The 26027-nt window shown below is 33.1% G+C and overlaps 2 protein-coding genes and 2 long non-coding RNA genes across 6 annotated transcripts; all 4 read left to right on the forward strand.

Moving 5' to 3' along the window:
- The first annotated feature begins 411 nt into the window (after nt 1-411).
- LOC145061247 (uncharacterized) lies at nt 412-897 on the forward strand. The gene is made up of 3 exons (XR_013687142.1): nt 412-499; nt 581-702; nt 841-897. It is a non-coding gene; the product is annotated as an uncharacterized LOC145061247 (long non-coding RNA).
- Nucleotides 898-1280: 383 nt separating this feature from the next.
- On the forward strand, nt 1281-2279 carry LOC145063650 (uncharacterized). Its single transcript, XR_013688030.1, has 3 exons — nt 1281-1458; nt 1701-1765; nt 1858-2279. It is a non-coding gene; the product is annotated as an uncharacterized LOC145063650 (long non-coding RNA).
- An 11754-nt stretch (nt 2280-14033) lies between these two features.
- On the forward strand, nt 14034-15136 carry LOC145063712 (uncharacterized). The gene is made up of 3 exons (XM_079011302.1): nt 14034-14238; nt 14317-14528; nt 14618-15136. Exons 1-3 carry the CDS (start codon nt 14034-14036, stop codon nt 14999-15001), a joined length of 801 nt encoding a protein of 266 aa, XP_078867428.1. The 3' UTR covers nt 15002-15136.
- Nucleotides 15137-18505: 3369 nt separating this feature from the next.
- On the forward strand, nt 18506-26023 carry LOC145065021 (SPX domain-containing membrane protein At4g22990-like). 3 transcript variants are annotated; one of them, XM_079012365.1, is made up of 12 exons: nt 18548-18659; nt 20227-20418; nt 20834-20911; nt 21005-21125; nt 21245-21559; nt 22112-22216; nt 22295-22752; nt 23599-23897; nt 24535-24698; nt 24860-25050; nt 25145-25278; nt 25590-26023. In XM_079012365.1, the coding sequence occupies exons 3-12, from the start codon at nt 20859-20861 to the stop codon at nt 25826-25828; spliced, it is 2079 nt and encodes a 692-aa protein (XP_078868491.1). In that variant the 5' UTR covers nt 18548-18659; nt 20227-20418; nt 20834-20858; the 3' UTR covers nt 25829-26023. The 3 variants fall into 3 exon arrangements, with proteins under 3 accessions (XP_078868490.1, XP_078868491.1, XP_078868492.1); XM_079012364.1 differs by lacking the exon at nt 20227-20418 and having other exon boundaries at nt 18506-18659; XM_079012366.1 differs by lacking the exon at nt 20227-20418 and having other exon boundaries at nt 18550-18659; nt 20837-20911.
- Nucleotides 26024-26027: the final 4 nt, after the last annotated feature.

Below are 26027 nucleotides of genomic sequence, written 5' to 3' on the forward strand. Positions count from 1 at the left end.
TATATATATATATATATATATATATATATATATATATATATATATATATATATCTTTGTCTGTGGGTGTTTAGTCATTATAAATTATAATAAGTCCCTAGCTTGGCTTTGTTTCTCAAAATCATGTTTAATTACCTAAAAATTACTGGAGCTTGAGATACCTAGCTAGGGTAGGGACTGATTTTTAAGGGCACTGTATGATGGTAGACTAGAGTACGTGGTTATAAACTTGATAGTAGTTTTCTACGTTGTAAATGTATAGAGAGAGAGAGAGGAACAATGGCATTTTTGCAATAGTAAGTTTTTTGCAGTCATGTTGAACATACTACCTGTTAAATCTTGGCATGCATATAATTAAGGTCATTCATTGATTGTTATTTATATTGTCCATTTCTTTAAAAAAATTCTTGATGACAGGAATGCTCATATCAGTCATACAATGGAGTCCGTGAGTAGACATTGTCGCTTGCTAAAGCTTTTTATCTTCAAATTTTGCGGAGGTTTAAACTTGGTTGATGGTTTTTTTTTTTTTTTTTTTTTTTTAGAATTATTTCAATGAATCTCATCTCACACGCATGCAGGCCCACCTGATATGTTAGAAACCTCGGTGTGCAAAGAATTTGTGGTTAACTGCCCTAAGATAACCACTTTGGCAGTGCAAACATGCATACTGTTTCCTTGTGTAGCTTTCGAGCTGGTGAAGGTAGATTATGTGTCTTTCTCTCTCTCTGGTAGTTGTAGAACACATGAATATGTCAACTTTCTAACATGTGAAATTGCCTTGTTGATAAATTATGTGCTACTGTCTTATCTTTCTGGTTATGATCATGTGTTGTTGCAGGGGTTTAACGAGTTAAAATATGTCGACTTCACAAATTGTTTCTCACTCACTGGTGCCTTTTTAGAGTAAGCGGCCTTGACCTTTTATTGAATTACATCCCTACTGAATCCTTCAATGATCCTTGTTTTTCATTTGGATTCTTTACTAGAAAGGGTCGTTTGGTATTTTACTAGTCATATTTCCTATTCGTTGAGTGGTATATAGGATCGAACTTAATGCTTATAAATTATTTCTTTCATTTGTATGTTGTGGATATATAGTATTTATAATAAACGAAAGAAATATATTTTATAAGCATTATATAAGCTCCTACAACTTGATGAGTAATGTTTTATTGTGATCTCCTAACATTTAATTGAATTGTGTGGTTTTCCATCATTAATTAACAGGGACCTTGCCACGGAAGGTGGTGGAAATAGTTTGGAGGTGATGATTTTAAAGGGGTTGTATAGTCTTGATAAAGTAACAACATTTATTTGCCCTAGCTAGTTACCTTTACCTCTCTTTCTCTATCTTCCTTCCTTAACACATGGAATGTGATATTGTGATGGACAGGTGGGAGTTGAGAAGTTTATGGAAGCTCTTGTTGCAGGAAAGTGCAGGCAACTAAGACATCTGGTGAGTGTGAGTGTGATTTTCTGTTATTGTTGCTTGAGTTAGTTTATTTAATGGTTAAGGTCATAATTAATCATTAAAATTTTGACTCCTTTTAAGTTTTAAAAGGTATTTAAACTTGTTAATATTCTACAATGATAGGTTAATTTCCACATATTTTTTGTTTTCGGTGGTACTTATCCGTTATATTCTTGAAATGAAATTAAAAAAAATGATGTATGTCTATGTCCCTTTCCCTCCAACAGGACATATCCAAAAGCGGTGGTCTAGTACGGACTCGTGACGACAGTCCCTCACGTTTTGGTGTGAGGTACGGAGGAAAATTTATCTTTCCTTGATGCCTGCCCTGTTTGAATAAAAAAAAAACTTTTATCTTACCAACTGTCTGCATGTCTTGTGCAGTTGCATTATTCCCTCAAACAAACTATTGAAACAAAGACCTAATTTCTGCCTCGTCAACAAAATCTATTGAAGCAAAGGCCTAATGTCTTGTCTTGTGCAGTATCATATCAGGACAGTTTAGCTTATTAGATTTACAACAGTTTTGTTGAGATGAAGAAATGAGCATCAACCAACTCTTTGTAACTTGGAGCTAGTTTTGCTTTTTCTTGCCCGACTTGTGTTGGAACTTTGTGCATGAGCAGCAACATAAGACCATCCGTTATACCCACCACTAACCACTATAATGGTGGGTGCCACCTCATCACCACATTCAACCACTAAACTTATGGGATACCCACCACTATATGCTTCTTATTTTTTTATTTTTAAATTAAAAAATGTATATTTTTTAATTAATTAAAATGTAGAGAGAGGTAGAGAGAGATAGAGAGACATGGAGAGAGAATAAAATTGATTGGATGTTGTTGTCCGTTCTCCCCACCACATTTGACCACGAATTTTTCCACCACTAGCCACCACTAAGAGTATGAGATGGTGTTCACATTTTTTGTTCGTGGCCACATAGACCACGAACATGTTCGTTATGAATATACCAGAAGGGCTAATAATGCACGCATGTTATACCTCAACTCACAGAACCTACAAGATTGCATAAGTTAAATTCGTAATCAAGTATGGCATACGTCATTAAATAAGACTTAAAGTCTTAAATCATCTTTTTTAAGTGAAATCTAATCTCTTGACATATTATCATGTTGCAATATAGTATGTCCTTTTTTTCGTATGATTTGAAGTATTTTATTCATAACTAGGTTATACCCTATATACTATACGCTTCACAAAATTAAAAACGTTGAAACATTAAAAAATACAATATTAATCACGTAGTTGCAAATAGTTATTTTAAAAGATAATTAAATGTTGTCTCTAACTATATAATTTTATAAAATGGTTTGAAGATCTTGATTTCTAGTTTAATGATAAAATGATTATGATGTACAACAGCATATAACATTTCAAAAGTTGAAAAAAAACTTAAACCATCAATAACGAAGATAACATTGTTTTATTTAAAATTAATAATTAAAGTATTTGTCTGTTTTTTAACTCTAGAAGACAATTACATTTACGATCAAAACATTAAACAAAAATTATCAATCAAATATGTTTTACAAGCAAAAGGTCAAGAGCTTGCGAAAAAGGAATTAAAGAACCACTTGTAGTAAATATAATAAACTAACTGGGATTTCAACTTTAACCTCATTTAACAATGAATATGAATTGTAATCAACTGGGTTTAGGGCCTTATAGCTGAGATTCAACTTAAGTATTTCACCTTCAATCTTGAAAATATTAAAATTCACACATCATGTATACAAACTTGGATCTAAGCTGAATTCGATTTAAACCTCAATCACATAATTATATGTAGAGTAAAAGAATTATTATTATAAATAAATAAATAAACAATAAAAATAATCAAATATAACTTATAACCACTTGATTTGAAGATTGAGACTATTTGAGATATAAAAGAAAAAATCCAAAAAAAAAAAAAATTAAATATTATTTTTGTTGTTTAAATTATCCGAAAAAATTAAAAGAAATTAAAAACAAAAAATAAAAAATAAAAAAGAATAATAATATTATCTTTTTTTTTTCGAAATGTACGTGAAATATTCTAATAAAATATTAAACGGTAATTATTAAAATCGAATTTTTAGATTGTTAGAATATTTTAATATTCCACTAAAATTGTTAGATATATTATAATATTCTAATATTATACTAGAATTTTTACATTTGTTAGAATATTCTAATATTCTATTAGAATTGTTTAAATATTTGTAGTTTAATAATATACTAGAATATTTTAATATTCTAAAAATCTAATTTGAATACTTATAGTATAATATTCTATTAGAACATTTCATATATATTTCGAAAAAGTAGTATTATTTTTTTTTGGATAATCTAAATGACGAAAATTATATTTTCAAAAAAAAATCAAAAACTTTCATTTATTTTGCATTTAATTTTTTTTATCTCCAAAATTAATGGTTAGGATTGCGTTCCCATGTCTTACAAAATATGATGGTTTCATATATATATATATATATATATATATATATATATATATATATATATATATATATATATATATATATATATATATATATATATATATATATATATATATATAGAGAGAGAGAGAGAGAGAGAAGAATCATTTGAGAACTCATAGTTTCCCAAGAACCTGAGAACTAATTCTACACCATAAGATCAGAAAAATAAAGGGCTGAGATCCCTTATGACAGTTTTGTAAATAAATGAGAAAATAACACACAGGGTATCTTGATTTCTTTAATGAAGGGGTGTTATTGGAACTAAAACCTTAAGGGTGTTGGACGTCCGTCTCTCTCTCTCTCTCTCTCTCTCTCTCTCTCTCTATATATATATATATATATATATATATATATATATATATATATATATATATATATATACAAACCTTAATCCTTTATTTTGATTTTCCGTATAATCTTCACCCCTGAAAGAGATCAATTTCTCCTGATTATCTTGCTCCGTATTGCCGATTTCAACCTTTTTTTTTGCTTTATGGATTCTGGATCGTCCAAGGGATTCGATTTTGCATCCGACGACATTCTTTGCTCTTACGAAGATTACACAAATCAGGAAAATTCCAACGGAAGTCACTAAGATTTTGCGATCGCTACTAATTCCTCTAAAGTATTCTTCGTTATCTCTTAATCTCTATAATATATAGCTTTTATTTTCTCTACAGGTTTTATTTTCCTTTTTATTTTCTCTTAATCTCTATAATATATAGTTTTTATCTTCTCTATAACTTTTATTTTCTCTACAGGTTTCATTTTCCTTTTCATGATGACAAATATTGTACTTAGAAATGCTTTTCGCCTGTAATTCTTTAATTCTATCGGTTTTCCCCATTGGATTTGTCTCCGCAAACACGTTGCTTCACCTGCAATTCTGGTATGAAATTTTACAGTTTCGTTTAATTTGTCTCTCACTGTACGTATAACTCCTTCCATTTTGTTTGTAGTCTTTTTTCCAATTGTATAACTTTTTGACAGAGGCTTTCGTTCTAATTTCTAATTTAGGTCAATTATCAAGAGAAACAATTTGCTTAAAGAGTGATTCCAGGAACATTTTTGCGAAGAGAAGGTGTTCCAAAAGAGCGAGAACTTTTGTGGTCAGCTAATTATATCAACACATGGATTGATTCTAGATTTGTAAAATTAATATCATTTAACACATCCTGCTTTATGGCTATATGATAGGATAACTGGAGCATTCAGAGAGTTTTTGGTCATAATCAAGAACAACAAGAAGAAATGACGTCTTCAACGGCCAAACAAAGGTTTGAATTTTTCAACTAGTTTTTAATATACAAGATACAAATTTTTTCTTCATGAGACTTCTCCTGAATCTGTTTGAAATATGCTCATTTGCGTGTTGTTTTGGGAGAATTCCTCTAACTTGTGATTTAGGGTTCTATAACTCATCAAAATAATTTATCTCGTTGCTCTATTTTGTTGTTTTGATTGTGATTCTGCTCTTCTAATTAACAAAAGTTGTTTGAGTTATGGTATAATATAATAGTTCTTTGTGTTCTGTTTTGTTTTATAGGAGGGATTCATTTGTAAAGTTAGCGATCTATGGTTTAAAAAAATCGTGAATCATTTCAAAATTTGTAGCATATGTAAATCAGAAAAAAAAAATCTTGAATCAAATTAATTAATGTCTCAAATAATAAATAGGTATGGCCTTTAATTGCATTCCAGGTGTGTAGTCTCAATTAATTTCAAATTTCTTAAATTTGTTTAATGATTTTTATGAACACGTTTTATGTTCTCCTACGACTGCTTATGAATTGTCTTTGGATCCCCTCACATTAATTTGGATTTTAAATTAGTCTTAATTATTATCTTTTTTGCCATATATAATATCCATTTTATTAATTTGGATGTGATTTATATATTTACATGTGAATTACATGCGATTCACATGTAAATCATACATGAATAATATGTGATTCACATGTAAATCACAAGTGAATTACATATGAATTACGTATATATGCACATATTCATATGTTAATCACATGAAAAGTGGTATTCCCATCTTGTGGTTATGGGGCTAAAATTGCTCTCTCCTTCTTACCCGCTTGATTTCTGGTTGGGTAAGGGACGACCCCTGGCAAAATGCCTACGGTTAAAAACCACCGACATGTCAAGATCAAAATTCGAATTGGTTCCTGGTCCTGGTCAGAGACCACTGTGTTCGCGCCGGCGATCCAACAAAGAAGCGAAGTAGTTGTCTCTTTATTTCCATTACGAACGACATGCTTCGCCTGCTCCCTCCCCGTGTCCACTAGCGCTCCTGTCCAGAACTGGCTTTCTTTGAATTTGAAGTAATCAGACTATCCCAATTATGACACTCATGGAGAAAGAATCTTAATAAATGCAAAGAGGAAGCATCTTTTATCCAATAGCGAAGAACCTGAACCAAGATTTCCAGATGGGCTGGGTAAGGTATTAGTATATCTAATACATAATTTAAATGTGAAAAGTTGTCCTCTAAAAAAGAAAAAATCGAAAGCCCTTCTTTTAAGTTCCTCCCAGATACATGGCTTACATACCCAACTCAACATTCTTGGAAAACAATCGAATCGAGGGTCCGGAGGAGAATTGGCCATTCAATCTTGTGAACTAACCGAGACCGAAATTGGAGAAAGAGAGTTGTTGGTGCAGTTCCTCTCTTTCCTGTCTCGCCCCTGGGTGTAGTTGATCTAAGAGCCCTCTAAGTGAAAGTCGACCATCCAAAAAGGATGTGCACAATTGATCATTGACCGCAGTCTTCTCTTTTCTCTCCCAATGTGGGGAACTTTTTTCTCGCATTTGATTCACATGTAAATCACATTTGATTCACATGTAATTCACATGTAAATATCATGTGATTCACATGTGAATCACATGTGATTTACATGTGATTCGCATGTGATTTACATATGATGTCATATGTAAATGTGATTCATATGTGAATCGCACGTGATTCATATGTAAATCGCATAGCGGGTCTTCCGATCCTCCTCGTCCCCCGCATACTGAGGTACCAACAAGGCCCTCTCCCTGAACTTGTCGGTGATCTCCGCCGATGACTCCGTAGTCTGTCTCATATCAAGAAAATCCATGGCTAGCTGCTGAAGCACCACAGTTGGCGCAAACTCAGCCCTGATCCTGGTCACAAAGTCTGACTAAGACATAGCCTCAATGGCTAGGGCTCCCAGCAAGTCACCGACTGACTCCCACCAATCCCTAGCTCTCTCCCTCAAACAACCCGTAGTAAAGCGGACCTTCGACCCCTACGGGCAGAAGCTCGTCAACTGTGAAGACTCAATGTTTGCGATCCATCTCCTGGTAGCAATGGGGTCCGTCACCCCGTGAAAGTCCGGCGCACCACTCCCGCGGAAGTCCTAAAGGACAGCGTACGCGTACTCGACTGGCTAGACGCAAAATCACTCCTGAATATCCGGAGGCGATCCTCTATCAGCTCAATAATCCCATCCTTGATCGACCCGAAAATGACCGGGGTCGCCTCAAGGATACCTCTCGTGATCTCAGACGCGATGAACTTACGTAGCCCGTCATCAACCTGCTCAGATCCTACGCCCGAGCTTGACCCTGATCCTGACCTAGATCCTGCTCCATGTCGCGTAATCGCCATACTAAAAAACAAACACAATGATGTCAGGTTCATACATACTCTCGAGAGATAACACACTCTCCAAGTTTCCCGGTTCTATCTCAGCCTTCCTTGACTTCGAGTACAGATCCTATGCTTCCATTAGTACGGGCCCATACTACCTTCCACATCTATCCATACTTTCCTCAAGAACGGCCTTGACTTCACAAAGTCCCTTTCTACTAATACAACTCTCCATGCTAATCTCATCCTAGGCTTACTCTCTGCCATCCTTCGCTAACTAGTTTGTGAATACTACTACATATCCACTTACTAGTTAGTTAAGGCTAGCTAGAATCCCCATAAGCACAAAGCAAGCCACATTTGTGCATTGAGCAACCAATTCAAACATGAACTATTTATGCTTTCAAACTACTGACTAATAGCCCTAGCATACAACTCAATAAGCTCATACAACAGGCATATAAGGCATCCTTCTAGTTCCTTAGCCCTAATATAGCATGCAGTTCTTGGAATCATATAACACGCATACAAGGCATCTTCCTATATCCTTAGCCCTAATCTAGCATGCAGTTCTCATACTCATATCATATAACATAACGTAACAAGTATGGGTATCTTGGGGAAAACTTACTTGAGCTCGGCCGGTCGCATGCATCACACACCTCGTTCTTTCTCAAAATTCTTTAACTTAGATCTTAGAAAACTATTTTCTTGTAAAAATCCTTCAAGCCCTCGATTTGAGTCTAGTCACCCCCGAAGGTGTGTCCAAATCCCTCAAACCAAGGCTCTGATACCAACTTCTAACATCCCAAATTTCGAGTCCAAAAATTTCGTTTGTAATTAAGTAATATATAAAATTGTTTACTAAAAATATTGTCATTTTCATATCAATCCATAAACCATCATGAATAAGTCTAAAAATCACAACGTCAAACGGTAGTATAAAGCAGAGTACAATCCCAAAAAACTTAATGCGGAAATCAAGTGCGTGTGTGATGCGCTGCTACACTGTCGGCTCCTTCCCCTTAGATGAAAAGGTACCTGAAACCAAAACTGAAACTGTAAGCACAAAGCTTAGTGAGTTTCCCCATCACACCACATACCATACAATCACATAGCATACATACTGTCGGTCAGTTCTAGGGTGCCCGACCTACCCATGTCAAGGTATTCTGGGGAGCTGACTACCCGTGTCAAGCCATTCTGGGGTGCTGACTACCCGTGTTAGGCCATTCTGGGGTGTATGCCTATCCTCCGGTCTATCTCACCCGGTCACAGGGACTATTTCACCCCTGCTACTATCACATAATAACATATCATAACCATGTTGTCAGACATATCTGGGGTGTCCAACCTACCCTTCGGTCCTAACAACCGATCGGGGGACTATTCCTCTCCTACTACCACTATCACATAGAACATAATATAGTGGCACATAGAACACATCAAGTAATAGCAAACCAGACAATTATCATAAAGACAATCATCTCAACTGTAATCAAGTAATAGTGGGTCAGCCTTGGTGCCTTAGACCCACTTCTACTGGAAGGTAACTCACCTGAAAGTCGTGTCGTGCCTACGCTGATCTCGGCGTGGAAATCGACTTCCCTCAACTCCTCAATCCCTACACAACGATATTTCTGGATTACTATGCATACTAATAACCCTTACAGGGTCAACCCAAACCCAAGTCAAAGTCAAAGTCAAAGTCAACCTCCAGTTGACTCGACTCACCGAGTTGGCCTGCCAACTCGTCGAGTCCCTATACCATTATCTGCCCTCAACCCCTAGCTATTAGATGTTCATAGACGTGTTGAGTGGCAAGCAAGGAAACTCGACGAATGACCTCAGATTATCAATCAAGACCGTGTGAACTCGATGACTCACCTCGATGACTCGGCAAGTAGACGTTATTCTGGGAAACTCGACGAGTCACTAGTTGTACTCAGCGAGTTAGGGTCAACATGGACTGTTGACTTGATCTTGCCTGTAGTTGACCAGGATTGACTTTGGGAAAATGACTGGTTATTGTGTGACACTTTTTAGGCAGTTGAGTGGAGCAGCTCGTGGGGTATATTTGGTCGCAAAGTGTCAGTTCAACATTTGTGACAGGTGAGTCTTCTCACCATACCTATGGGTCTAAGGCACCAAGGCCGGCCCATTATGTGATTATGATATATGTGATAGTCATTTTGTTTTTTGTTATGTGATTGCATGTTTTGTATGAAGACCCTCGGGGAAGCCCGTGGCATTGGATGTAAGACCATGTGGGGTAGCCCATGGCAGTCCTAGGTGAAGACCATGTGGGGTAGCCCATCACATTGGATGTAAGGCCATGTGGGGGAGCCCATGGCAATCCTAGGTAAAGACCATGTGGGGTAGCCCATGGCATTCTCTCAGGTTTCATGTATGCATGGCTTACGGGATATGTGTGTAGCTGTTATAGCTAATAGGATATGTGATATGTGGTTTGTGTGTGTGTGGTATGCTCTGGGAAACTCACTAAGCATTTCGCTTACAGGTTGTTGATTGTTTCAGGTACTTCAGAGCGTAAGGGCAAAGTCAAGGCGTGATGACGTGGCGTGCACTATACCATCTATTTTAAAGTACACTGCCCTAAAAATAAAAAGTTTTCAATAGAAATATAATTAGTAAACATAAAAGAAAAGTAAGATTGTAAAAAGATGACCATTCTGCCCCTAAACAGAAAATAACCATTCCACCCCTACAAATAAAATGACTCTTCTGCCCTTGTATTGTTGACATATAATTATTTTTTAAAGAGTATTCTAACTCGGGAACAAAAACTAAGAAAAGTTGGACAATTTGGTTCAACAATCATAAATTCAAAGTACAAAGCTAAAATTGGTAAAAGTGAAAAACAAAAACTTATTTAAAATGATTTAAAAGTTTTAATGTTACCATTTGTCAAACAATGAAAATACATAAACTTTTTGAACTATTTACATTTATTTTCAGGAATGGTCATTCAAAGTTCAATGGTTTAACAGGAAAAAGGTTAAGAAATCAGTTTTTCTGAAAGTACAATGCTATTTCTACATATGATACAAAGTTTGTTGTCCATTTTATATTTTTCTGGAAAATGGTTTGAAACACAACACAATAGAAACACACACAACACATACACTAACATACATTAATAATATTTTTGTTTTGGAATGAGAAGTAGACACCCAATTTAAAAGGATCTGAATTAAATGGTAGGTAAATATGAGTAAGTTTTGCAATAATTAGAATTATTTTTCTTGATTTTGTGGGAATATTATGACTGTTTCTATTGTTTAATTGCACCGAATCAGGAATGAACAACCGAATTTTTACGTAGCACAAGTGCATAACCGGAATTTCAGTTTCATATTTTAGGCGGGATAAGAAGCTGGTTGGGGCTTAGGAGATGACACATGACATCAGCACATATAATATAACCACCTGCAAAACCAAAAGAAACACTATCTTTGTAAAAAAAAAAAAGGACCATGTTCTAGTTATATAATTAGTCATTCAAAACATTTCTTAGAAAGAAAAAAAAAATAAGAAAGTTGAACATACAAAAAAATATATTATTTGTGTGAAACGACTTATAATAAATATGGTAAAAACTTGATGTCTTTCGAACTTGAGCCATGAACTTTCATCTAAGCATCTATAAGAACCAACTAAAGATAGCAGCAACAAATCTTAACTTGCATAAAATTTGAAAGCAGAAGCAGCAGACCATGACATATATATGCTGAAAATACCCTCCAGCAAGTTTGAGATGGATCCAAGGGTATTCCTTGTTAGTGAAAATTACATTGATGATTCTTGTTTTTAAAGTATTGTTATTTTTTTTCTAGAATCTGATCAAATATGGCCATTTTGGACTTTTTGGTAAATTTGACCATTTTTGTTTTTTTTTTTTGGTTTTTTTTTTGTCATTTGGATGAGTTAAACATGTTAAAAACATAGATCCAATTTTCACAAATATAGACCCATAACGAATATATTTCAAATGTTAATATTGGTTGGCAACATCAATGAAGAAGATGATCACCTGGATGAAGCTTTCAGACTTAGTCCACTCTTTCTCTCTCTAAATCTGAATAGAGAAAGAGCTCTTAAAAGATGATGGCCTACTCTATGACAGGCGTTGGTACTCTTCTTTCTCTCTTTAAATCTGAGCAAACTGTTATAAATGTGACCAGAAGTAAAGAGCAACAAAGTAAGGTGATAGTTGAAGAACAAATTCCCTTTCTTGATACATAATCATAAATTATTCACTAAATTTTATATTTAAACTGTAAACCCCATTATTTAGGGAGACCTACATCTTGATAATGACTTGATTGAAACTTCCCAATAAATCACGCTTATGCACCATGTAGGCTAGTACCAGAACATAATCCTTGCTCCAAAAATAAAGAAAAAAATAGTCATGTTTGTATGTGTATGTCGGTACTGTAGAGACAAAGAAATAAAAGTAATACATGAAATTGATTCAATGTGGCATTTTGTCAAACACTTGGCCTGCATTGATGAAAACAATGATAATACCAAGATGTAATTCGATCTTATACATTAAAAATCAAAACCAAAAAGAGATGGAAGACATGATATCGATTCAATGATTCCTCATTAAACCATGAGTTGATGTTGAATAGAGGAACCATCTAATTAATTTCTGACTTGTTATAAATAAACCTATTAAAGAAAAATCATAACAATTTACAATCAAGAAATTGGAACATTAAGATAAAACTCCAACAAAGAGAGACATGGAAGTTTCATATTAAGATAAAACTCCAATAAACGAACCTGAATAAGAAAAATTGTCGGATCTTGGGCGATTTGAAGCCAAAAAGTCAATTTTTTGAAATTCCAATTGGGTGATCTTGTATTGATTGTCATAGAGAAAATTCAATATTTTACAACATAGAAGCAAGCCGAATAATCCAATAATCAACATCTTATAATATGACTAGAATGAGAATTAAAGAAAAAGATAAAACGCTCATTGTTGATCGAGGTTTACCACCATGTTCACCCATAAAAACGATTTTTATAGTGTCTTGCAACCAAGCATTAGTTGAATTGTACTTACATGGTGTTGGTTAAGAAGATCGAGGTTTCACAAGACTTCAAATGAAATTAACGCAAAAACGGACTCACCAACCACAATCAGTAACGATTCCTTATCGTCTCTTGTTCCATCGTCCCTAAACAGTAACAATTTGTCGTATCTTCTTCAATCGGACCTGATTGTTTAGTCATATGTCTTGTTTCTCCAAGTAGGGTCAATCTTAGCGTAATCAAACTCAAACTGAAATGTTTAACTGGGAATCCTTCGAAAGTACTGAGAGGGAGTGTTTTAGGAGTGGATTTAGGATTGAAAAAGAGGAAAATAGAAGGAATAGGCCACATAAACATCAAAGTGTGAGAAATATAAGAGAGGAGGAGCGGTGGGGAAATGAATTCAAAGTCGGAGAAGATTTGCTTTCCGATTTATAGTGATTACGTCCTAATTTCATTCAAATCAGTTGTTAATGATATGCGACTATCAAGGAATAGGCCAGATTGGAAGTTGAAGGAAAGGGTATGATTGGTAATTAACATAGAAACTATAAGCGGGAAAAGTATATGGGGGATACCAAGTAAATGACAGGTACTGTTTTATTAGAATAGGGGATTTCCGCCAAAATTTTATTTTATATTTTTATCAATTTATGGTTTACTTTGAAATTACGTTATTCGCATCAATGCGCGAGGTGCCAAATTACTAGTTATTACAAAATCTTAAATAAAAATTCAAAGACGTATCTAACAACTATGAACTATATATCCCATTGTGCACACCATACGCCCTCATCATAAGTGCAACCACTGCCTATATAACTTAAAAATCGCAAGCTGCCAAGTCCTACCTAATAAATGAAAATAATTTTGCTATATGTCACTCTCTCATTAACTTTGACAAATATCATTTTTGGTATTTTTGATTAAATATTTTTTCCATTTGTCATTTCTTATTTTTTATCTTTTCTTAATTAACACATCATATTTACACATCAATTAATAGTTACTTTAATTAAAAATAACCAATAAATTACAATATTACTACTCATATAATATTTAATATGTTTCCTTTTAATTTTAAATTTTAAATTTTAAATTTCAAATCTAAAATTTTAAATTTAAATAAATTTTTGTTTAAACTTTCGTTTTATCAAACTCGTATAATATACGGGTCTCACACCTAGTATACTAGTATACAAACTAATCAAAATTTATATATTTATATAACAGCAAAAGTCAATAGGTAACCAGATACAAACACGTGTAGTACCCATTAAGCATGCAAGCTGCCACGACATCAGCTACACACTCTTTATAAAGCCCACATTAAAAAACGGTGGTAGCTAACGAAAATGTCCAGAAATAGCGATGGCGCCACCACAACCACCATCTCTTTGCTCCAAGACACGGAGGCAGCAGAGAAGAACAGCGGCGGAGATAGGCCGAAAGAGCCATGGAAAGGCGAACTTGTGAAGAGCATAGTGTACTCCGGACTCGATGCTATCGTCACCTCATTTTCTCTCATTTCTTCCATCTCCGCCGGCCGTTTATCTTCCGGTGAACTTTCAAAACCAGTCTCTCGTGCTAAAGTTTTTGAGAGATTGATCATTTAACGATCGTGTTTGATTATTGCAGTTGATGTGTTGGTTTTGGGGTTTGCTAACCTGGTGGCCGATGGGATATCAATGGGGATGGGAGACTATGTTTCGAGTAACACAGAGCATGACGTGGCGGCGAAGGAGAAACTCGTGACGGAATGGGACGTCACTAACCGTCGCCGCCTTCAAGAACAATCGTTACTTGATCGGTATCGAGCTCTAGGGATGAACCATGAAGATGCAACAATGGTAACACATTTTACTGTAAAAACAAGTCAACCTCATCATCGTTTACAATTACTTACAAGTTACAACTTACAACCACCATTTTCGCCCAGGTTGTGGAAATCTTTGCAAAGTATAGCGACATAATGGTGGAGGAAAAGATGGTCCAGAACGGAATATTATCACCGGAGGAAGGGGAGAAGCCATGGAAGACAGGCTTAGTAACTTTCGGAGCTTTTCTATTGTTTGGTAGTGCTCCGATCCTTGCATTCATCGTTCTCATCCCGTTTACCCAAAACGACACCCTCAAGTTCATCGGTGCATGTGTTCTCTCCGCCCTCGCACTGGCGGCTCTCGGAATCGCGAAGGCGAAGATCGCCGGTCAGAATTACGCGTTGTCGGTGGTGGGAACCCTTTTCAATGGTGCAATTGCTGGTTTTGCGGCTTATATAATTGGGTGGGGACTAAGGAATGTAGCTGGGTTAGAAGAAGAATAGATTATGGATGTAAGTATGTAGTAACGAGTAACAACGTTTTGTTTATAATGGGCTCACTAGGGCCCAATGGATCTTAAAGCCCGGTAGAGTATGTGGGCTAGCTGATAGTTAATGACTCAACGATATTATTAGGGAATGTAAACTTACTAAAGTGCCCCTAAGTGGCTTTGGTTTAGTGGATGTTATTGACCAAGAATGGTGTCGAGTTCTCCTTGGTTTACATGAAAGTAGCTTTTAAGTTTTAAAATTTTAATCATTATTTATAACTATTGGCATAGTTTAACCTAACAAAAGGTCTAATTAAAATTACCATAATGCCCTTGGTAACCATGAATTATTATAATGTTTTATTACCTAAACATTTATTATCATGCTTTATGTGACAAAGCCAATATGACGCGTGTCCATCTACTGCTAGTGAACATGGCAGAAGAATATTTGTACTGTTTAGCTTTACAAGCAAGATTTTAATTTTACCTGTGAGCAACGAGTGATTCATACATTAAAAACAGATCTTGTCAATATTATTTTTTAGTTGTTAAACATTTTTATATGAGCTATGTGTTCAACCAATATTAAATTATGTCATAGCTTATTAGCTTAATAAATTACTGAAAGAATTGTGAAATTTCGTTACTATTAACTATTAAAATAGACGAATACTTTTTTACCGAAATTTTAACCTTTTCATTGAAAGGTCTGTTTACCAAAACGTTTCACATCCTATATACATCATTAACTTTTGGGCTTATTAATCGGCCAATTAAACTTGGAATTTGTGGGTTGATGCAACGAGTATATACCCTAATTATACTTTTAGTTTCTTTCATGTAGGGGCCGATGTTATGTTTTTATTTATTTTTTTTGTGGGGGCCTATGTTACGTTTTTTTTATTCTTTTAGCTAAAAGCTATAATGTATTTATATAATTTATTTAGACAAAACTGTAAAAATAGTTATATGGTTTGTAAATCTTTTTAGATAACGGATGTGTTTGACACGAAATTTTTGGAAGCATTTTAGAGCTTCTAACTTTTAGCTTTTAACAAAATACTATAATTTAAACAAAAAACTTTTTTGTTTGGCAGTACAAACGTTTAGTTTTTAGTTTAACGTTCCAAATATAAAAACTATTTCTTGTACCATTTAATAAACCGCTACTGAGCTTTTGAAATTAATTTCAATAATTACCCTTAAAAATATATTTATATATTTATTTATTTTTAATCAATTATCCTTTATGTAATTTTATATATTTCAAAGCTTTCAACTATTTTTGTCAAATACTCATATAACAAATATAAACTACAGTTTCGCGCTACCAACTATCCGCTACACGCTACCAGTTACCCGCTTCTAGCTTATAGCTATTTGGTATACGGACAAAAATCTTTGGATTTGTAAAAATTTGACTTTATTTAATAATTTCATGTGGCTCTCGTCTTTAAATGTCAAGCTTGATGAATTGACGTTTTGGCCCTCCAATTATATATTTTTATTAAATATTGACATTATTAATAGAATAAATTACAAAATCGGTCCATGTGGTTTGTAAAAAGTCATAAAATCAACCCTGTTAATTTTTTTTGATGCAAATGGTTCTTGTAGTTTGTGTATAATATGTTATTACGTTAACGTTGTTACGTAAAAAATACTTGAATATTCGCTTTAAATCAACTAAAGACATTAAGCTAACATAAAAGTATATTTTAGGATTATAAAAGCGTAATAACGTATTATACGAAAATGTATCTTTTAAATACATAAAAAATATACTTCACATAAAATAAATATAAACAAAAACTTCTTTGTGTTTTTTTAGGATTACATTTTTGTATAATATGTTATTATATTTTTTTATGGATTTAAAAGTATATTTTCAGATTATAACAATGTAATAACATTTTATACGAAAACATATTTTTTAAATATATATAAAAAACATATTTTACATAAAATAAATACAAGAATTATTTTTATATGAAAAAGTAAAAATATGTTTTAGCATCATAGCAATGTAATAACATATTATACGAAAACATATTTTTTTAAATACATAAAACGTATACTTTATATTTTACGTAAAACAAATACATAAAAGAAACAAATAAATTGTTTGGAAATTTTTTACAATACGCTAAAAATATATTTTGTTTTATTAATAATATTAAACGTCTTTCATTAATAATATTAAAATTAAAGATCAAATCCACAATAAAAACCCTTAAATAAGAATATTTTTGCAAGTTGAATCAATTTTGGGCATCCTAAAAGAAATATGCAAACCAGATAAACCATTTATGCATTTTTGGTCATATATTTATTTGGTTAGTTTGAGCTAAATTGTAACCTAAATTAATATTTTAGAATATTTTTCATAAATGAGTTTAAACTAACTCCTTCGTATATATCATTTTGTTAATTTAATTTGGAATAACTTTCCGTTAACATAAAAAACGGTATTTTTAACAGGCGAATAAAATATGAAAAATTCTTTTGTCGTGTTATATTTTGTTATATTAATATTAATGCATGATAATAGAATAGTTTCTTTTGTGAGTGTATTCTTTTATTTTCGTTTGGACAAGTGTACAAGAGACAAATATGATGCAAGAAAAAACTGACCAAATTTTTTTTGGGGCATGTGAATATGTGATATATAAATAAAAATATAAATCAATAAAAATATTGATAAATTCCAAATTATAACCCTGACTGTTTCCTTTGTGGTTGCCATCAAAGTGAACAACCTTCATTCCCATCTACTCGTTACTGAGTTTACTCAGTTACAACTCCAATCTAAAAACGATACTTGAGCTTTAAAAAGATGATTGCTCGTAGAATTTGGACCTCATAATTATATATTGTTTAAACAAAGAGATCTTAATGAATTTCTTATTTATATAGATATGGGACATGTTGAATATGTAATTAAAAACACCTAACAATACTATTGTTAGGTGTTTTTAATTACATATTCAACATGTCCCATATCTATATAAATAAGAAATTCATTAAAATCCTCTGTGTTTAAACAATATATAATTATATGGAAATGAAATTTCCTTAACGAGGGTATCTGACAAACTTTCGTGCACTGACTAATCTCTATGGTCACATCTGCCGAGTACTGAGTAGTGTCAAAATTTGAACATTAGTCAATGTATTACCATATCTTCTCCATGTCTTACAAAATCACCACAAACTAAATGGATTATATTGACGAGTCTTGCTCCTTGTAAACATTGTCACGCCTCTTCTTCTTTTTTTTTTTTTTTCCAATAAGTGTTACACTTTGTATTTGGATGGATAACAATCGTTGTAGAGTTGTGGCTACATAATCTAAAAATACCCCTTTATAATCACAATAAATGTTGGAAATAGCTTTAAACAATATCTTATTAATCAAAATTTGGATAAAAGTATTTATGTTTAACTTTTAATAAGGGAGTACGTAACTTTTCTTATAAATATTACCTATACCATAATTATTTTGATACAAGCTAAAATTTGCTGACCTTTGCATATCTAAAGGGACACTTCCACTGCCCCTCGTTCTATATATATTATTACTCTTATTCATCTTGTTCATTTGTAGTTTGTGGTGAAGCTTTAAAAGACATACAAGCTCTCGAATTTCCTCAAAATCCCCACAAATTGTAAGTTCAAATTGTTATCTTTATTCATTTATATGTATACATTTTTATACCAGAAGCAATTCAAATTCTGTATATATAATTAGTTTTATCAACCTTTTTTGTTTAGTGAGAGATTGACTACTTAATTACAATCTTCTTTCTTATACAAATACGTGTTTTCGATTACCGAAACTTCCATGTTCCTAGGTCTTTGTGAAAGCTCGTGTACACGCCTATTTAGTATTTACCTATAATTTCTTTCAATATTTTCACTGATGCATCAAAAACATTAACCACACATATCTATCTTTTTTTTTTTTTACTTAAATACATAACGTGGATGAAAATAATTGATGTCTCACTACCACATAAAAGTATTGAAGTGGAGATGTCACCTCAAACGACGACGTTTTAGCGGAATGCATGAATGTTATTGGTTTGGAAAAAAAAAATTCATAAAGAATATTCACATGGGTCTACATTGATATGGAGACCACATATCCATTTAGATTTTCCACGGACCAAATAAAAAACTTTTAACTGTAAGAAAAAAAAAAGTGTTAGATAAAAATGCATCAATATCTTTTAATAGTAACATAATAAAATATTCCGATGATTATTTAAAATAACAAAAGTCTAGTGATTGATGTGTACAATCTCATATATGATGTCTACGGTTTAAAACTAGGTTTAAAATTAGTATGAACAAAATAATATTAGTGGTCTATCATTTATCCCACGTGAAGAGTCTGGATCTGATTCGATGTGAGTATCTCGTTGCAATTTACCTCTAATTTTTATAGATAAAATGTTTATATCAAATAGTAATATGATAACATGATAACTTTTATATACTGAATTAGGATTAATATTGCCAAAGAAAACGATCAACTATCTATTCTAAATTTTTTATCAGATATTTGGGAGGGGATGGACGAACGAAGATGGGTTTATAGGGCAATTTGTTTTGTTAGGGTTAATGTTAAATCGCAAATAAGTAACATTTTTTTATTATTATTTATAAAATATCATTGTTTCAGTAAGTACCACAAAAATATAAGAATTCTTTTGATTTTGTTCATTAAAAATTAATGAAATAATGGTATTTTCATAAACACAATTTTCAGTTGCTTATCTTCACGACTTCACGTGTCATTTCTTTATAAATCAATGATGTTTTATATGAAGAATAAACCAGTTTCTTACCCTTTTATAACGTTAACTATTTTATGTTACTATAATTCATGATAATAAGTTTTTATAATACAACAAAAAAAAATTATTCACCAACAAAAAAATAATATTAAAAAATCACACGTCAACAAAATTAATTATTTATATACATCCACGTCACTAAACGCACACACATGCATCCACATTAAGAAAAAGTATAGATGTAATATCAACATTAATATGTAACAACATACAAGTCATTGCTTCAGTTAGGTTTTTACGTACAGGATTTTAAAAATAAAAATAAATGTTTGAAACTAAAGGGATATTTGAAGGTTGGTTTTTTAGACATTAATCATTAAATGATTAGAAACGGTTTTGATTTTTTTTTTTTTTTTTTTTTTAATACGTGAAGTGGTTTCCACCGCCTACCGGCCACACGTATATTTCTCTGATGAGATTCCGATGGCAAATGTGGCACTGCTACTGAACTACTAAACAAAATCCAGTTTGTTTCTATCTGAAATTTAACTTTGAATTTCGATGAAAATCTCCTTAAATATGAGGAAACAATTTGATTGTTACACATTTTCGGTCTTAATCGGAGGTTAGTTGTTGCTCTTAATTCGTTCATTTACTCTTTGATTTCTTCTTTCGACAACTGCTTCTATTGCTTGATCAAACACAAACGACTACAAGCTCAGTGTTTGTAAATCAGAAAATAGTGACAAATCGTATCTTGTTTAGCTTCCATGCATTAAAAGCTTATTAACTACATAAAAACAACTTCATCATCCGCTGCATAAATTGATTTGTTTGTGTAAATTTTCTATGGTCTTGATCCATAAAAAGGAATCACATTCATCGTTTGAATTTTACTAATAACACAGTTGATTGAATTTCTGAACCATATTCTGCTTTCTGTTGTAATTTGCAAATCCATTTTGGGCAAATTCGGGGAAGTGCTGTTTTCATGCATTAGAGAGTTGTAATCTATGGATTAATCTGTTTATATTCTACAGAAGACTGTAATTTGTGTGGTCAACAATGGTTGCATTTGGGAAAAAGTTGAAGGAATTGCAGATCCAAGAATGGAAAGGGTAACGTACTTCCAAACAATAGGTCTAAGATGTGTTAGTTTGTAATATGACATTATGACATGATAGCTTGTGTATTTGTCTATCTATTTTCAGATATTATATTGACTACAAGTTACTAAAGAAGAAAGTAAAGCAATATGCTCAACAAAACGAGGTTGTAGTCCAGGATCGCGATTATGTTCTTCGTGATTTCTCTCGAATGCTTGATGAACAGGTGTACGTTATTTGTAATTTCTATTTTCTAACCTAGAGACCAAAAGAACTGGATTCTTACATAAATATTCCAAGTTTTGATTTCTTCAAATGCTTGATGAGAATCTTGTTGTGATTCAGATTGAGAAGATAGTTCTGTTCTTATTAAGAAGACAAGGTCAACTCGCAACCAGGCTATCAGGTCTTGCTGACCATTGTGATGAGTCCCTTTCACATGGCCCACATCATGACTCGATTGTGGAACTAAGAGAAGGATATAGAGAAGTGGGAAGAGATCTTTTGAGGCTCTTGTTCTTTGTTGAAATGAATGCTATCGGTTTAAGAAAGATTCTTAAAAAGTTCGATAAGCGGTTTGGATATAAGTTCACTAATTACTATGTCAAAACTCGAGCAAATCATCCTTATTCTCAGCTACGACAAGTTTTTAAGCATGTGGTATAACACTAGCACATACATTAAGGCCTCGTCTCTTACGCATGACATGACATAACATAGAGCTTGTACTGTATTGTTTGACATGCATTGGACTAACAGTAATGTCAATGAGACAATAATTGCAACTTTTTGTTCCACCGAGAAAGGTGCAACAAGGTTGAACATATCTCTCGTATGTTCAAAAGACAAAAATAGCCCTAGAAAGTCTTTTTGTCACAATGCAAAAAGACATAAGTAAAATTGCAACTTTTTGTCCCACACAAAAAGGTGGAACCGAGACTAGTATCTCGTCTGTGCGAAAGACGATAATAGCCCTAAAAATCTTGCCATCCGAAATTACACCCTTTTGTCAATGAGGCATAGGTTGCAACTTCTTTTCCCACTTAAAAACATGGAATGATATTGTTGAATAGATATTTGCTTTTAACCTCTCGTTTGTGAAAAAGACGAAAATACCCCTAGAAAACTTTCCCAGCCTAGTCCCATGACTTCCTTCCAACAAAAAGACGAAAATGCCCATACATTACTACCATATGCTACCTACATGTACAGGGTATATCAGCAGTTGTTGGATCAATATCTCGGAATCTTGCTGATCTCAAAGATGATCACAGATACTATGCATCAATTTATGACCACCCGACTCTTCATATATCGGTATTTATCAAAAAGTTTCTCCATTTTGTAAGTTTCATAAAAAATTTACAGTTTCATTTTTTATTTAATAAATTACAGGACCCTATCATTGAATCAATCAAAGCAGCTGAGAGTCGACTAATGAACTCAACAGATTTCCTTCAGTATTTGGGAAAGCATGCATTTATCATGCAAGATGAATTGCCATTGCCTTCATCAGAAGAGAAGAATGTGAATGAAGGATATCATTTCATGTCACTTGTTTTGAACTTGGTGAATACATTTTTGTATATGGTGAACACATACATCATTGTGCCAACAGCAGATGACTACTCTCTTAGCCTTGGAGCTGCAGCCACTGTTTGTGGTGTTGTGATTGGATCAATGGCTGTTGCACAGGTCTTTTCGTCAGTTTATTTCAGTGCATGGTCTAATAAATCATACATCAAGCCTCTTATTTTCAGCAGCATTGTCCTTCTTATGGGGAATACTTTGTATGCCCTGGCTTATGATCTTGACTCCATATATGTTCTTCTAGTTGGACGCGTGTTTTGTGGGTAAGCCATCTATTTCTTCTAGGAAATTTGTCCTTTATTGTACAAAAAAGATTTGTTTATTGTAACATTCTACTTTAGTTTCTTCCTATTACAACATTGTACATCAAAAAAATCTACCCAATTATAACAATGTCATCTGAACAGCTTTTTTTAAACAACTATAAAAAAAAACTGAAAATATATTAAAAAAAAAATTTGTAAACCACACCATCTGGATGGCCCATATAGTATAATAAGAAATTAAAGTAGGATACTATAATACACACATATGTATGAAAGTACATTGTTATTTTTTGCACAGTTTTTTTTTTCAAAACTTGAAGAAATCATATTAACTCGATATAGTTTGAAACAAAAATTAGTCTTTTGACCTCAAAAGTCAATATATTTTAAAAGGTTAGCTGGTGTTAGACTGTGATTAGCATGGTTTTTTTTTTATGTTAAACGTTGTTATGTATAGCAATTTACTTTAATCAACTTGTTTATTGTAGCATTCTACTTTCATTTCCACATCATACTTTAAAAAATATACAGAATCATAGCAATATCATGCAAATAAAAAGCAATTTTCACTGATAATGCAAGAAAAAAACTGAAAGGATAATGCTATAAATGGGTAATTTTCAAAGTAAAATGCCTTAATAAGAAACAGTTTGAGAGTACAATGCTCTAATAAAAAGTAATGAAAGTAAGATGCTATAATACACAAATATATGAAAGTTTCACGCTGTAAAGATGAAATATTTTTTAAAACTTAAAGAAATCACGATGAATTAACTTATTTAGTTATTTTGACCTTGAAAGTGAAAATAGTTGAAGAGTTTGACCAGTGGAATTGTTTGTTAGACTGGGATCGGCTAGAGCTGTAAACAGGCGTTATATTAGCGATTGTGTGCCTCCAAAACTAAGAATGAAGGCGTCTGCTGGTTTTGTGAGTGCTGGTGCACTCGGAATGGCTTGTGGGCCCGCTCTTGCTTGTCTATTTCAAAGGAAATTCAAGATCTTTAAACTCACCTTCAATGAAGATACTTTACCTGGATGGTTCATGGCATTTGCATGGTTCATCTATTTGCTTTGGCTATGGTTGTCTTTCAGAGAGCCTCTACTTGAGAAAGAAGAGATCACCGTGCAACACATAGCATCTGGTAATAATGTTGCTCAAACTGATGGAAACTTAAACAACAAAAAGTCAATAGTTAGTAAGGGTCTGTTTGATAACCTCTGAATAGTCCCATTCAGAGATCACCTCTGAATCGGTCAACATTCAGGGTGTTTGATACCGCCTCCGAACGGCCTGTAAACCCAATAAGGAACCCTACCATCTCTGAACCATTAAGAGGTCAGCACTAAATGGTTCAATTTTATCAAATAGCCCCTAACCCTATAAATAATCTAGCTTATTTTCAACCATAATAGCAAGATACTTGCATTTTTACTCCTATTTACTTACATTTTTATTCATACTAGCAACATGTTTACATTCATTTACCGATAATTGCAACATATAATATGAAACTTACACAACCTACTTAAGAAGGTACTTCAATTTTTTATCCATTTTAGAAATGTACTTACATAAGCACATTGCTATTTATGGGTAAAGACTTACAAGGATGTGTCTATTATGGGTAAAAACCAATCAGTACATTCCTTATATTGATATCACATGTTAAGTAGATTGTTATTTTCCATTACCATCTTATGATACGCCGCTGTGTATTTAAAATTTAAATAAACACAAAGAGATTAGTTGTTTTATGCATGTTATATTGTTGCTAGCAGATACCATTGTAGAAACCGGTGTCTTGGAGCCATTACTTTTGGGTTCAGAGAAAAATCAACAAGATGAAGATGAGCAACAAGAATGCGATGAATTATCCAAGGAAAGCCGTGAGCCTGTTACTTCTATAATGTCTGCATATCGCCTTCTTACTCCATCTGTCAAGGTATGTATACCTTGTCTATGCAAAAGACGTAAATACCCTCCTCATCCTCATCATACAAAATATTAATACATTATACATACATACATATATATATATATATATATATATATATATATATATATATATATATATATATATATATATATATTGCATGTGAACAGGTTCAGTTGATTATATACTTCATGCTAAAATACGCGATGGAGATCTTACTTGCTGAATCAAGTGTCATCACTTCATACTATTTTATATGGTCAACAAACAAAGTTGCCATGTTTCTTGCTTGTCTTGGGTTGACTGTTCTTCCAGTCAGCATCTTTGTCGGGAGCTACATCAGCAACGTATTTGAAGAAAGGTAAAAACTTAAAACTACTTCCCAAAATCAACATAAACTTATGAGGATAACTTATTTAGGTTGTATATGTATACGTTTTTGTGATCATATGCAGACAAGTGTTATTGGCTTCGGAGATAATGGTGTGTTTGGGTATTGTTTTAAGCTTTCAAGTGATCATCCCTTACTACGCACCCCAGTATATCCTCTCGGCTATCCTCACATTCGTGTCTGCTGAAGTTCTTGAAGGTACATACATGACACATGTTGAATATTTTATTTGATTTGCAAAAATTTAAGGTTTTTATATATTTGTTAATTATCTTAAATAGAATAAATTTAATTCTACATAAATATTTTTTTAGTAAAGGTTCGATTGTTGATGGATTATAAAGAACTTGGAAAGTTTGGGTTGTATATTTGAACGAAATTAAAAAATAGTTTTCTAATAAAAGTTTTTTTTTTTTTTGTCCACGGATTGATGGTAGGGTGTTTGGGCCTTTGGGGTATATAATATGAGTAATTGAGTATCATGAAATTTGATAGTATTTGATTTTTAGGTGTGAACTTGTCGTTACTATCTCGGGTGATGTCATCACGTCTATCTCGTGGGACCTACAACGGGGGACTGCTATCAACAGAAGCGGGGACACTAGCCCGAGTGGTTGCAGATGGGACAATTACAGTAGCAGGGTATTGGGGTATGAGTAAGCTTTTGAATATCACTCTACTCCCTTCCCTTGTCATTTGCATCTCCACCATAATTGCCACCTTGTCAATTTACAACTCTCTTTATTAACCATCAACCTTTATATTATGCGAGTGGCGGGTCATATATAACAACCTTTCAAATTTCAATCATATCCTTTTTCTTGTAACTTGTAAATGTAAATAGTAAGATCTCAACTCTTGTTAACAAAAATAAACTATGTATGATGTATGTAATATGTATATAAATATATACAGAGTATATCAGTTGCCTTTTGACTCTTGAGTGC

The sequence above is a fragment of the Lactuca serriola genome, chromosome 7 (assembly GCF_051521515.1).
Source record: "Lactuca serriola cultivar US96UC23 chromosome 7, Lser_US96UC23_V15, whole genome shotgun sequence".
Lineage (NCBI taxonomy): Eukaryota > Viridiplantae > Streptophyta > Magnoliopsida > Asterales > Asteraceae > Lactuca > Lactuca serriola.